The 14956-nt window shown below is 40.7% G+C and overlaps 1 protein-coding gene across 2 annotated transcripts in view; it reads right to left on the bottom strand.

Moving 5' to 3' along the window:
* The window catches only part of JARID2 (jumonji and AT-rich interaction domain containing 2), a 265758-nt gene that overhangs the window by 76284 nt on the left and 174518 nt on the right, over window positions 1–14956 (bottom strand). For both annotated transcript variants that reach the window (XM_077492225.1, XM_077492224.1), the window contains exons 6-7: window positions 11425–11654; window positions 6272–7286 (exon numbers count right to left, since the gene is read on the bottom strand). In XM_077492225.1, the coding sequence (XP_077348351.1) occupies window positions 6272–7286; window positions 11425–11654 (1245 nt within the window). The remainder of the gene's footprint in view (window positions 1–6271; window positions 7287–11424; window positions 11655–14956) is intronic.

Here is a 14956-nt window from a genome sequence, read left to right as displayed (position 1 = left end):
TATGCAAAACCACTTTACAGATAAGGCAAGTATAACATGTTAGTTTTAACTTAAAAAAAAAAAAAAAAAGCGGACTTTAGTATCACTTTAAACAAACAACCATAGAACACCCTGAGTAGCCATTAGTGGCCAAACAGCTTGAACCAGTGGGAAAAAAATAGATGGGGATGCAAGCGATATTGAAAAAAACGAATATAAAAATGAACATTTGACACAGATACATAGCAACAATGGCATATTAGGTACAGTGGGGAAAATAATTATTTAATCCCCTGCAGATTTTGTAAATTTGCCCACTTACAGAGAAATTAAGGGTCTATCATTTTTCTCATAGGTGTATTTTAAATACAAATGCTACAGTATTACTTTGTACATTCCTATATGTTGTGGTCGTTTAGGTGCTTATCTAATCATTTTTTGAAACTATCGATGCTCCCCGCTCATACCACTGCCTGTGGAAGAGAATGCCACATCCTTGCCGCTCTTACAGTAAAGAACCCTCTATGTAGTTTAAGTTTAAACCTCTTTTCTTCTAATTTTAATGAATGGCCACGTGAATGAAATACTTGTATAGCGCACAATGCGAACTGAATCACCACTAGGCGCTGTGGCGAGCTTTGATCATCTGCTAAAAGAGGAAGGTCTTGAGTTTTTTCCTAAAAGCCAGGTGATTTTCTTCCAGGCGGATGTTGATTGGTAGAGCATTCCATAGCCGAGGCCCTTGGACAGCGAATCTCCGATCACCCTTGGATTTATACCGTTAAACTCCTTTCCGTAAAGGGTTTTATCCCTATTGTTTGGTCACCAGTACGGTATTTGTAAATTGAAATCATATCCCCTCTCAAGCGACTCGTCTCCAGATAGAGAATAAGTTCAGTGTCTGCAACCTTTCTTCATAACTAATACCCTCCAGACCCTTTATTAGCTTTGTTCCGCTTCTTTGTACGCGCTCCATTTCCAGTACATCCTTCCTGAGGACTGATGCCCAGAACTGGACAGCATACTCTTGGTGCAGCTGGACCAAAGTCTTGTAGAGCGGGAGAATTATTTAATTTCTGAAGTTGATCTCCTTTTTAATGCATGCCAATATTCTGTTTACTTTGTTAGCAGCAGCTTGGCATTGCATGCCATTGCTGAACCTATCATCTACTAGTACACCCCCAGGTCCTTTTCCATCCTAGATTCTCCCAGGGGTTCTTCCCCCAGTGAGTAGATTGCATTCATATTTTTGCCACCCAAATGCATTATTTTACATTATTCCACATTAAACCTCATTTGCTATGTAGTTGCTCAACCCATTAATTTGTTCAGATGTTTTTGCAAAGTTTCCACATCCTGCAGAGAAGTTATTGCCCTGCTTAGCTTAGTATCATTCAATACAGAGACCTGTTTACCCCATTCTTCAGGTCGTTTATGAACAAATTGAATAGGATTAGTCCCAGCACAGAACCCTGGGGGACCCCACTACCCACCCCTGACCATTCCGAGTACTCCCTATTTATCACCACCCTCTGAACTCGCCCTTGTAGTCAGTTTTCAATCCATGTACTCACCCTATGGTCCATGCCAATGGACCTTATTTTGTACAGTAAACATTTATAGGGAACTGTGACAAATGCTTTTGTAAAATCCAGATACACCACGTCTATGGGCCTTACTTTATTTAGATAGCAACTCACCTCCTCATAGAGGGTTAATAGATTGATTTGGCAAGAACGATTCTTCATGAATCCATGCTGATTACTGCCAACTATACCGTTATTATTAAAATCTTGTATATAGTCATCGTATATAATGTATATAATCATCCCCTCCAAGAGCTTGCATTCTATTGATGTTAGACTAACTGGTCTGTAATTCCCAGGGATGTATTTTGTGCCCTTTTTAAATATTGGTGCTACATTGGCTTTTGTTCAATCAGCTGGTACCATTCCAGTCAGTAAAAATTAGGAACAACAGTCTGGCAATTACTTGACCGAGTTCCCCAAGTACCCTTGGGTGCAAGCCATCTGGTCCCGGTGATTTATTATTGTTAAGTTTCCCAAGTCTAATTTAAATTCTGTCCTCTGTTGACCATGGAGGTGCTTCCTGTGATGTGTCACGAGGATAAACACTGCAGTTTTGGTAACTGACAATTCCCGTGTGAAGACTGAGGAGAAGAATAAATTCAATAGCTTCGCCATCTCCTGATCCTTTGTAACCAGATGTCCTTAACTCTTTCTTTGTGGGGCCAATATAGTCCGTCCTCCTTTTTTTACTGGTTTACATACTTAACCACATGCTGACTGCCGATTTACATCAGCAGAATGGCACGAGCAAGCAAAAGGACATACCCATACTTACCGTTGAAATTAACCCCTTGATCGCCCCCTAGTGTTTAACCCCTTCCCTGCCAGTGGCATTTATACAGTATCCAATGGCTATTTTTTAGCTCTGATCGCTGTATAGATGTCAATGGCCCCAAAATAGTGTCACAAGTGTCCGATCTGTCCGCCACACTGTCGCAGTCATGATAAAAATCATAGATTTCCGCCATTACTAGTAGGAAAAAAAAATATATAATAAAAATGTCATAAATATATCCCCTATTTTGTAGATACTATAACTTTTGCACAAACCAATCAATATATATACTTATTGTGATTTTTTTTTACCAAAAATATGTAGAAGAATATATATCGGCCTAAAGTGTGGAAGAAATTAGTTTTTTATATATTTTTGGGGATATTATAGCAAAAAGTAAAAACCGTGTTTAATAGCGCAAAAGACAAAACTTATTTGTGGGGGGGGGGGGGGAACACATCAATTTTGAGTAGAACATCGCACGACCGCGCAATTGTCAGCTAAAGCGACGTAGTGCTGAATCGCAAAAAATGCTCTAGTCAGGAAGGGGGTAAATACTTCCAGGGCTGACGGATTTCTTGGGATTTTTAAATTTTTTTTGTTTTCCTCCGCTATGTGCCTTTCGTGTTCTATCTTAGCCGCCCTAATAGCACCCTTACATCTCTTGTTGCATTCTTTATAATGCCTGAATGCTGGTGATGAACCTTGCATTTTTTGAAGGCCTTCTCCTCTGCCATCCAGGACTTTTGTTCGCTCTTTTAAATTTATTACCCAATGGTGTGCATTTGCTAATGACCTTATTTAATTTAAGCAAATCCATCTCTCTTCAGTGTTCTTTGTTCCCAATATTTTATCCCAATTTATGCCTTCTAGCAAGGTTTGTAGTTTAGGGAAGTTTTGAAATTCAGCATCTTTGTATTCCCCTTATGTTTCCTATTTATGTGATTTATACTGAAGCCAATTGACCTGTGATTGCCGTTTCCTAAACTGCCCCTTATTTCCACATCCGTGATCAGGTCTGTATTGTTGGTAATCAGTAGATCCAGTAATGCTTTATTTTTAGTTGGTGCGTCTACCATCTGAACCATGAAATTGTCCTGCAAGACATTTAGGATCTGGCGAGCCTTAGCTTAGACAAATGCGCGGTTCCCTCCACCCAGTCTTCGTTTCTTTGTTTGTTTTCGAATCCAAATTGTGATAGATCTGTCTCCCGCTCCTCCATCAGGTTAGGAGGATACTCCCGGTATTAACTTCCCCTGAGCTTCATCCCTTTGGAGCTCTACCCATAAGGATTCCACCTCCTCCCTAGCTCCCGTAGTGATGTCATCTCTCACATTCACTTGTACATTATTCTTGATATATAGACATGCCCCTCTCCCTTTTTTACCCTCTCTATCCCTGCGATAAAGGGACACCCTTGAAAGCCAATCATGAGAGTTATTGAACCATGTCTCTGAAAATTCCCACAAAATCCAAATCTTCCTCGTACAACAGTATTTCTAGTTCACCCATCTTGTCCGCCAGCCTCCTGGCATTGGTGAGCATGCCACGAAGTTTAGACTGGTTGCATACTATCCTCTTTTATTGGGTGTTCTCAGATTGCAACTAGGGCTTGTTACTATACTTACCTTGGGTTTATGTGCTTTAGTTAACCTACCACTAATGCCGCCAATACTACCCTCTGGAATATGTTCCAGGCTATCTCTACCTCTGCCCCCCATCACCTAGTTTTTTAAAATCCCCTCCAACTTTTTGCACATCTTTACTCCTAGCTGATCTGCACCCTCCTCATTTTTTATAAATGTAGTTGCAGTTCAGTGAGTAAAATACGTATTTGCTCCCCAGGCAAAACATAACTTACTATTTGGTGGAGAAACCTTTGTTGGCCAGGACAGAGGTATGCTACTTGTAGTTGGTTACCAGGTTTTCACACATCTCAGGAGGGATTTTGGTCCACTCCTCTTTACAGATCTTCTCTAAAACCTTAAGGTTTCTTGGCTGTCGCTTGGCAACTCCAAGTTTCAGCTCCCTCTATAAATTTTCTACAGGAATAAGGTCTGGAGACTGGCTATGCCACTCCACGACCTTAATGTGCTTCTTCTTGAACCACTCATTTGTTGCCTTAGCAGTATGTTTTGGGTCATTGTCATGCTGGAAGACCCATCCACAACCCATCTTCAGTGTTCTGGCTGAGGGAAGGTGGTTCTCCTCCATGATTTTACAATACATGGCCCCATCCTTTGGCCCCTCAATGTGGCAAACTCGGCATGTACCTTTAGTAGAGAAACAGCCTCAAAGCATAATATTTTCACCTATGTGCTTGACTGTAGGGATGGTGTTCTTAGGGTCATAGTCAGCATTTTTCTTCCTCCAAACAGGGCGAGTTGAGTTAATGCCAAAGAGCTAAATTTTGGTATGATGACAGCACTTTCTCCCAATCCTTCTCTGAATCATTTAGATGTTCATTGGCAAATTTCAGTTGGCAATTGATGATTATTTTGTATTTCATTTGCTAATAATCGCTCAAACGGTCTCCTTCTCACCAAGCTTCTTGCTTATGGTCTTGTAGCCCATTCCAGCCTTGTGCAGGTCTACAATCTTGTCACTGATGTGCTTTGACAGCTCTTTGACTTTGCCTATGATGGGGAGGTTTGAATGCAAGAGAGAGATTCTGTGGACAGGTGTCTTTTATTCACATAATGCGTTGTCATTAGGAGCACCTTATTAAATTGACAGGACTATTCTGTGTACCACATGAGCACATACTGTAGCCAGTCTGTGGGGGGCAATATTATTGTTGGTTTGCAGGTGATCAAATACTTATTTTACTCACTTTACTGCAACTCAATTTATAACATTTGTATCATGTGTATATTCTGGATTTTTGGCTGACATTCTAGTGCTATCATTTAAAATACACCTATGATTGCAATTATAGACCCTTCATTTCTTTGTAAGTGAGCAAACCTACAAAATCTGCAGAGGCTCAAATAATTATTTTGGCACTGTATACAATTGTGCCCTAAAATGAAACAAAACAACTAGTTAAAGTGTTACTAAATCCACAACAGTAAAATCAATCTGTATATCCAGTAAAGCATGCTTGTTATACTCACTGTGGAACCCAAGAGGTTAATCCTCCATATTGTGTAAAAAGGTTGTTTGAGCCTGTCTTCTCTGATACTTTTTTTCTTCCACAGTCTGCAGTCCATCTGCTGGTAGTATTATAGCCTTGGGGGCACTCTGCACATGCTCCGTTTGATTGTGTAGTGTTAGAAAGTTTTTTGGGAGGGTGTATGTGATTGGCACAGGGCCAATCAGCACTGTCCAGACAGGGAGTCAGGGGGCATGCAGCCTCATAAGACAGTCAGAGGAGAATAAAATCTCCTCCTACAAGCTTTGAGAAAAGGTATTTAGCAGTTTATATTTACTAACATAATTGCATTTCTCTGTTCTGTGTACAGTGGGAGACCAGATATAATGAATGCAGGACCCTGGGTTTAGTAACCCTTTAAGTCTAAAATGAATAAATCAATCAGGATCATATAAGAAACAAACATTTATAAATTGACATTCCTTTTAATGCTAGAATTTATCTCATTTTATGCTTAACCGATAAAGAGATAATGAAAAATGTTGATCTTGAAAGATGATATAATTTTCACGCACATTTTGTGCACTTGTTTTTTGGACGACTACAGAGGAACTACACAGACAGCAGAAAAAAAATAGTAAACATTCTGGAAAGAAATCCCTAATAGTACGTATATGTGAACTGTTATTTGGTGTTATGGAAACTGCTTGGAACAAACAAACACAACATGAAGGGCAGAATTGTGGATTCCACTGCACTGATCCTGTTGAAACAGATATACTGTATTGTGAAGAAAGAGTCCAACAAGCACCTGCATCATTGTTATATTCTTACCTATGAGTGGAAGCTCATCCATGGTGATGCCCTGAGATTTGAGGTGCTTCTTGATGCAGGCCAGCCGCTGCACATTAGGACCCCAGCGTCTACCAAGCTTGTGGATGTGTTGACTCTGCGTTACAAAGCGCATTTCATCGTTCAGCTTGCATTCGGGTCTCCAGTCTGGGGGAGGGATCACTGTACACATCCCATACTTCTCCACTTGGGCTCGGATGGACTCAATGTAGATCAGGGGGTCATGGAACTCCTTCGCAGAAGGTTGGAGGACAGGGATCTCACACATGGCTACACATCTGGCCCTCTCAGCTTGTCTTTCTGGCTTAGAGTCTAGAGTTTTGTGCGAGGAATCTGTCTGTGAGGTAGAGTGATTTTCACAGCCAGCATCTTCTGTCTTACTGTGGGTTTGTGTAACTGATGTGCTCTTGGCTGCTGAGGCCCGCTTTGGCCTATTTCTCTCCAGCACCTTCTCTGGCACTTCTTTCTTGACATGTCCATTAAGCACCGGTTTCTCCGCCACAAGCCTCTTGCTCCTGACTTCAGGCAAGCTGGCGGATACTTTAAGTTTCTTTACTAAAGGCTGTGCCTTATTGGGGTGGTTTGCTTCCTCCAGACGTCTTTTAGAATTACGCAGTCCTTCCCTTAACTGCCTTCCTTCCTCCCTAGTGCATGTCTTTTTGTTCAACTTGCCATTCATCTTAACACAGTTAATACCAGTGGCACAGTTGGGCTTGGATGTGGAAAGAGATAGCACCTGTTTACGAGTTTTTGCATTGCTGCTTTCTGTGGTCCCTGAGATTGTGTGGTGAACAGATGAACTGGTTTTGCTGTGATTCAGTTTGGTTGCCTTGTCCAGTTCTTTCTTGGCTTTGGTGTATGTGACAGTTCCCTTGGTCACCGTTGCAGTATACTTCACAGTTTTGGACGGTGAAGGTCTCGCTGCTCTCGTCTTTTTGGCACCGACTGAGTTAGAACTCGATGATGATAATCGAGTAATTCCATTCACCTTGGAAATCTTGAAAAGTGTAAAGAGAAAAAATAAAGTAAGGAAAATATTAATTTAACTACTTTTCTTGGAACTGTTTACATTATGCTTTTTATGTAGTATTTATACTTTTTAAGTACTGAAGTTCTCCTTGTATGTCTTAGAAATACAGACATGTAAACAAAAAAGAATCTTCTATTAGGTTTCAAACACCAAGAGATATACAGCCAAGAACACATTTTTCTTGGCCTCATCTCCTTAGAAAATACTTAAAAAAGAACTACAGTGTGAATGGAGACTTTCCAGCAGTATCTAGAAGTTTCACATCTGAATCAAGTTATGATCAACTACTACTAACCCATCCCACCCCCAAGTTCTCTATTGAGCTAAACTGGACTCACACTATCACCTCAGCTGTGTCCCGCTCCCCTTCTTTTTAGTGCTGGTCCCCACAGACTTGAACTGGGAGGGGCAGCGAGATTAGAGATAAAGAGATTTCTTTCTTCTTTGGAAAATAAGGAGGTAAACACTGGACCAGGCCACTGCTGTGATCTGGAGGTGAGTAGCTGGGGGTAGGGTTGATTAGTGAAGTTTACCGGTATCTCAGAAGAGCTGAGGTGCGAAATTAGTTTATGTGAACATAAGGCTTTTAAGCAAGGAGAGATATGATTACTAAGAAGTGTAAGGAAGATTAAAAGGAAAATCAGTATAAAAAGTATAAAAAAAAAAAAAGCATGTCCTAAACCCGATTTGCAAGTGTGACTTTTGACTAAATCATGACACATACATTTACAAAAAAGTATTTCTGAAAAACATTTTGGCAAATACATCAATACATCATAAGAAAAATTATATTCTAAAAGTTAACTCTTTAAAAAAGGTTTATCATATTTTTCAGAATGTATACGTTCACACTGAATTAGTGCTACAGCACTCGGAAGAGTTCATTTCTATCCATTCACCAACTTAAACTGGTTATTTGAAAGAATAGTATTTCTTGCAAGCAGCATAAAACGCTCTTTGGCACTACACAGTGGTATTATGAATGTGGGTTGTGTAATCTGAGCATTTGTGTAGAGAACTTGTGATCGGGGAAGTTTATGCTGGCTCACAGTAACTTAAGGGAAGATTCTAAATAATGAAGGCGTCCTATCCTACTAGGAAACCAGCCTGTCTGGCAAGGGGCGGGACTACAAAAGTTTCCTGCAGTCTCACAGCTTATAATTAAATATGCCTGTCTCCACTATTAATAAATGCCAGACTGTCTCTTTGTCCACAGACAAACAGAAGAATATTTATTTACTGCTCGGAAACTTTAAAAGTAGTGAGAGGAACTATCAATTTTTAAAACTTCAATCTCTTTTCCCCAACGGGATTATTTTTAAAGCAGTACATTCAGGTGCATTACAGAAACAGAAAATTTATATAAGGCATTTTTCTGCCCTGATCAATACAATTTCCATAAATTCTTCTACTGACCAAACACAAAGCTTAAAGTAAAGTTGTCACAGACCCAGGTGATTAAAATTGAGCATCTGCCTAAAAGAGCAGAAGTAAAGATTATCTTGTGCAAAACCACATATCAAAAATCAGTAGAGCCAGAGATACAGACAGCTGAAGTTAGAAATCTTAACTTTCCCTGACTACACCCAGTCAGACCTTGAGCCCTGCCACTGTCCTATAATACGATGGGAAGCCGCTCTGACCAACATGGAGGTTCAGGAGTTAGGAATTGAAGTCAAGCTCTACTAGCAGCTATAAGATTCTTTATAACATTTATTATGGCACCTTGCAACGTAAAGTTAACTGCACTGAAGAAAGGGTTAAAAGCGCCCTTGTTGCGGCGATGCCGAAGCGCTTTGGCAGCGCTGCTTATTAATTTTAATGAAAAATGCTGCTTGCAGGACTTTCTTTTACCACCCTGCAAGCACACCGCCCCCATGTCAATGCAAAGAAAAGCAAAGAAAAGCAGAAGGGTAAGTATTTTACACACAGCGGAGTGCTAGGCTCAATGATTGTATGCCTGTTTCTCCCTGTCCTCCATAGACCTACCACGGTATGTTCTTCATTCAGTTTCCCAACCTGATTTTTTTGGGCGACATCTAGACAGCATGGTCAATGAATAGAGAACATTTTCTGTAGCCTTCCAGAGCAGCTTACCTGCCTGATAACAGTACAGCTACACTAGTTTTATCTGCCATGGAAGGCTGAGGAGAGATGGCCACCATGCTATTTGAGTAGGCTAGAGATGCTTGCAAAAATGGTAGGTCTAGTGCAGGAGTACCAAAAGAACTAGTAGATCCAGACATATAGGCAGCTAAATGTATATGCAAATCTCGCTTTTGCCTGTACAAGTCAAGGTTGACCCCATTCCTGATCATCATCACTGTTCATTTTTTATTACGTCTGATGGTCTCACTCAGCAATAAAGAGTGCTTACATATTTTTTCATTATATGCTCACTTCAAATTGCCCATATTTGTGACAGCTTTATTTTGTAGCAAGTAATAAGGAAAAACAGATAACAGAGGGTCCTGTACTGTACACCAAGATATGGAATTTACTGGCAAGTCAAAATTCCCATTATCTTAACCGCTTGCTGACCGCCGCCTGTACATTCATGTCGAAAGAATGGCACGGCTGCGCAAATGGGTGTACCTATATGTACCTTTGAATTTGCCGCCGTACCATCGCATGTGTGCCGCCGGTGGCGTGTGCACCTGCCGTGAGCTCCGTGAGTAGGATCGCGGGTCCCTCGATGTCCACGGGATACCCGCGATAGTCTCATGGAGAGGAAGGATGGGGAGATGCTAATGTAAACAAGCATCTCCCCGTTCTGCCTAGTCACACTGTCACTGATCACAGCTCCCTGTGATCATGAGCGGTGATCAGTGACGTGTCATTCGTAGCCACGCCCCCTAACAGTTAGAATCACTCCCTAGGACACCCTTAACCCCTTCCTAGCCAGCTAGTGGTTATCCCCTTCACTGCCAGTGTCATTTTTACAGTAATCAGTGCAATTTTATAGCACTGATCGCTGTAAAAATGACAATGGTCCCAAAAATGTGTCTAAATTGTCCGATGTGTCCGCCATAATGTCGCAGTCATGATTAAAACTGCAGATCGCCGCCATTACTAGTAAAACAAAACAAAAATTAATAAAAATGTCATAAAACTAACCGTTATTTTGTAGACGTTATAACTTTTGCGCAAACCAAGCTCTCACTGCGATTTTTTACCAAAAATATGTAGAAGAATACGTATCGGCCTAAACCGAGGGAAAAAAATGTTTTTTATGTATTTTTTGGGGATATTTATTATAGCAAAAAGAAAAAATTTTTTTTCAAAATTGACGCTCATTTTTTTGTTTATAGCGCAAAAAATAAAAACTGTAGAGGTGATCAAATACCACCAAAAGAAAGCTCGATTTGTGGGGAAAAAAAAGAACATCAATTTTGTTTGGGAGCCACTTTGCACGACAGCGTAAATGTCAGTTAAAGTGATGCAGGGCCGAATCGCAAAAAGTGCTCTGGTCTTTGGCCAGCCAAATGGTCCAGGGGTTAAGTGGTTAATTGTGCAGTATAGAACCCAGGATATGTAGTCATAGATCCCCAAGCAACAAATTTAGTGTGTGTGTGTGGGGGGGGGGGGGGGGAGCACTAACCGATGGCAAATAGGACCACAAGAAAACCAGTGTCAACAGACTGCAAACTCTCGGATGACAACTTGAAGCACTTGGTGGCCAAAGCTTGTATGAGCAGAAGCCAGGAGATCTACCCATTTAAAACTGAGAAGAAGAAAAATAAAACTGGTGTAGAAACTTCAGCTTCGTGGAGAAGAGGTTCATCACCTAACTGGAGTCCCACAGAGTGAGGTTGCACGGGGGAGCATTTCCATAAAACCTTTTGGCAGTGTCCAATCACCTGAAGGTGGCAGCATATAAACCATGGTCTAGGATTACACCTTCTGTGTCCTGTACTGTACGCTAAGGACATACATTATTTCGGACTACGAACATTTTTTGAATATCTGACACCGTGTAAAAGCTTACTATTCATTTCAGCAAATGCAGTACAGGATATAACTCACCTGTCATATAGCGGATTGAGATGCATGTGTCTGCATCCAATGCAACCAAAGTAGTTCTTTCACTACAGAGATTACTCACTTGTTTTCTTAAGTCCTGAGCCGATCTAAGATGACTGTGGTGGTTGTTAGCAGCGAGCCCTTTGGCATATGAGCCCGTGTTAGAAGCATGTTGGTGGTTAGCAGCAGCAGACTCTCTCCGGCTCTGGGCTTTATGGTCACTGTTCCTCTCTTTCCCTGGGGTGGCCTCTTTGCTTTTGTGTTTGTGAGAAGTTTCTTTGTCCCTCAAGGATTTGTATGACCCGTTAAAAACTACAAAGAAACACAAAACACATTACATATATATATTTTTTTTTTAAGTTACAGGTACTGCAACATGTTGAGAAAGACAGTTGTGCTTTTAACTATTAGTAAAACTATGTATCCTCCAGAAACAAATTTTAAGAAGTCGTGGGTCTCTGGTATACAATGTAAGCTTGAGCAAAGCACATATAACAATAGGCCTCTGCTTGTGAAATATTTAGAGACTACAATTACATTTATCACGCTGTAAATGCTTGCAATTAAACTGAAATATCCTCAAGTCACACCAAATTGGAGAAGTATTTTAAGTTTGCAATATAAAAGAACATATAATTTAAACAGATCAATTTACCTTTTTAACTGTGCTCCATATAAGATTACATGACCAGCAGCCTGTTACCAATGGATGGTTATTGAATTTCACACAGAAGTGCTTGGAGAGTTAACACACAGTATGTTGATCCTCTGAGTACACGCATGTTTTTTTTTTCTACTATATTCTCTCCAAGTGTCTCAAGCACATCTAGGCAATCTGCAACCATCCAGATGTTAAGACTTAACTGGGACAGGGTATTACTATGCCCAAAGCAAGAAAGCTAAATTGTACCCTCTAAGAACAAAACACCACCACTATATAATTTTTAAGCATAAAGTTATATTCATTAAACATTGTATTAAAAGCAAAAAAAAATTAAATAAATCAATAACAAAAAACCTTAAATCATTATTTCATGAGTCACCAAATGGCCAATATGTTGAAACAAATTTCATATCTCAAGGATCTCTTCATAGCATGCCAGTGAAAAATTCAAATACACCTAATACTATTCTAGATCTAAAACTATGTATTACAGTCAAAACTTTCCAACATGGATATCTCCTGAATATGCTCCGCTTAGGAGATATTCCCAATCTCAGCAGCCGGTGTTGTCACCAGCTCACATGCACTGGAAGCCCTGGCAGTGGTGACAGTGTGCTGCTGGAGGGCCTCTGCCCTAATGTGCTAGTATGCAGTACATACTAGCACATTATGGCATTACCCAGAAGGGGGGGAGCTGTTTTTCTGACTTTACTACTGCTTTAATAAATGGTGAGAAACCAGCAATATGACTTTTCATAGCTTATCACAGTAATAAGTCCCTAGAAACATTTTTAATAAATGGTGATAAGTCTCGAGGGAACTAAAAAAAAAAAGAGACTTGACTGGGAAGGGAGAATTGAGTTGTGCTTTTTCCTGTGGAAATCAAACTGAAAACCCTGCCAGCTATTTGCCAATAATGTTTCGCCAGGCTCTTTAGACTTTTTAATTGAGGAATCTCAATGTTAAATGGAATGAGCCAATTTTCACACAGTGTATGGCCAGCTTCCGTAACAACCCCACTGGCTGAAGTATTTGCAACACTCACCAAATACAGCAATGGTTGTGACAATAATTAACTTAACTTTACTTTAATTTAGAAGTACAAAGAGAAACCAGAGGAAGTTGATCTGTGTGTCACAGGAAAGAAACTTAAACATGGTCAACAATTTACATGTACGAATGGCCCAACCACATATGTGGTTGACAAGCTATCCAAGTCAGGATCCAACAATGTACATGCCCAACTATACAAAAAAAAACATAACTTCTCTTTTGTTGTCTGCTAAAACATTTTAACTGCCATATTTTCAAAAATAAAATAAAATATCACAACACACTCCTTTACTTCTGTAACTCGCTAATGCGTAGTAATATACGTGAACTATGCTGCCCATGCCAATCATATTCCTACTTCCATTTTCATGCCCTGAAAATAACAGTGTGACTGCCTTTAATAAAAAAGAAAAAACTCAAGTTATTTGCTCAAGCTGTCCCAATGTTTAGGGCAGTATGAGCGAAGGGACGAATGTCTGGAGTACAAACTGCATTCTAGGCCTTCAACCCAGTCAACTGTTCCGCCACAGAACCTGTCAGCCTCTCATACAGTTTGACAGATTGCCGACAAAGCAGCTGGACAATTCACTTGTGCACTCCACCTGCACCTAAATGCTGGAGCCTCATGCACCACAAGTAAAAGCTTAGTGGGGCCTTAGATGTGAGTGTGAAACAGCAGCACTGTTTTCATAAAAATATAATTACTAGCGTACAGAGACAGGTACTCATACCCTGCAACTATCTGCAGTATTACACCAAGTCAAGTCTGCTTTCACTACAGAACAGACAGCAGAACATGGTGACTGTTTAACCACAACCACTATCAGTTAGATGCAGGCCCCTGTACAGTCAGCAGGCTGTGGAAGCCTAATCTCCATGTATCTGTGTCAATATTCTCACATTTCATTTCGCTGTGAACTGTTTTTTTTTTTTTAAAAAGAAGCAGCAGTGACCAGTATTGCTAGTAAGCCATATAAAGAAGAACTTAAACTTGTTTGGGGGATATGGAGACCCTGGTAGGAAATTAAGGTGGATACCTTTACTGTGAGATTGGAGACTAGAGCGGTAACTCTGCACTTGAGACCCTAGTAGGAGTAAAAAGACACAGCTTCCCGAGTTCACACTCTCCCAAATGGTTTAGAAACTTGCACCTAAACATTCTGTTACCTGTCAGACCCAAGGGGTTGTGTACATTGTGGGTTGCCCCAGTAGAACTTTCTAGATGGGAAAGATCTGGCACAGAATTAAAGAACACATTTATTTGTGAAATTCAGGTGACATTTAGAGCCCTTTTACACTGAGGCGTTGGGGGCGTCGGCAGTAAAGCGATGCTATTTTTAGTGGCGCCTTACTGTCAGTATAGCAGCTGAAAAAGGGTTACAAGTACACACAAAGCGCCCATTGATTCCAATGGGAAGGGGCGCTTTAGGGGGCGGTGTATACACCGTTTCCAAAGTGCCTCAAAGAAGCTGTTGCAGGATTTTTTTTTTGACACCCTGCCAGCGTACTGCTCCAGTGTGAAAGCACTCGGGCTTTCACATTGGAGTGACAGGAGAGGCACTTTGTGGGCGCTATTTTAAGCGCTATATCGTATGTAAAGCACCTTAGTGTGAAAGGGGATTGCTCTCCATTGGGAGACATGTGATAAAAACTTACATCACTATCATGCTCCATCCCTCCTCCTCTGGGCTCTTGATGTTCATCCCCCAGATCCCCGGAGAGGAGACTAACACAATTCTACTCCAAAAATAAACCCGATGGCTACACAGGCTTGTGGCTACTCAACCTGCAGGGCTTAATGAAATGAATAGTTATAAACCCTTCCTCAAGGGTTTTTCTTCTGGGTGGTCAGAATATCTGATGTGACTTTCTTGGTCCTTTTTGTCTTTTCTTTGGT

The sequence above is a fragment of the Lithobates pipiens genome, unplaced genomic scaffold (genome assembly GCF_037356315.1).
Source record: "Lithobates pipiens isolate NorthernLeopardFrog02 unplaced genomic scaffold, aLitPip1_a1.2 Scaffold_19, whole genome shotgun sequence".
Lineage (NCBI taxonomy): Eukaryota > Metazoa > Chordata > Amphibia > Anura > Ranidae > Lithobates > Lithobates pipiens.
This window is presented reverse-complemented; position numbering and strand designations above follow the sequence as displayed.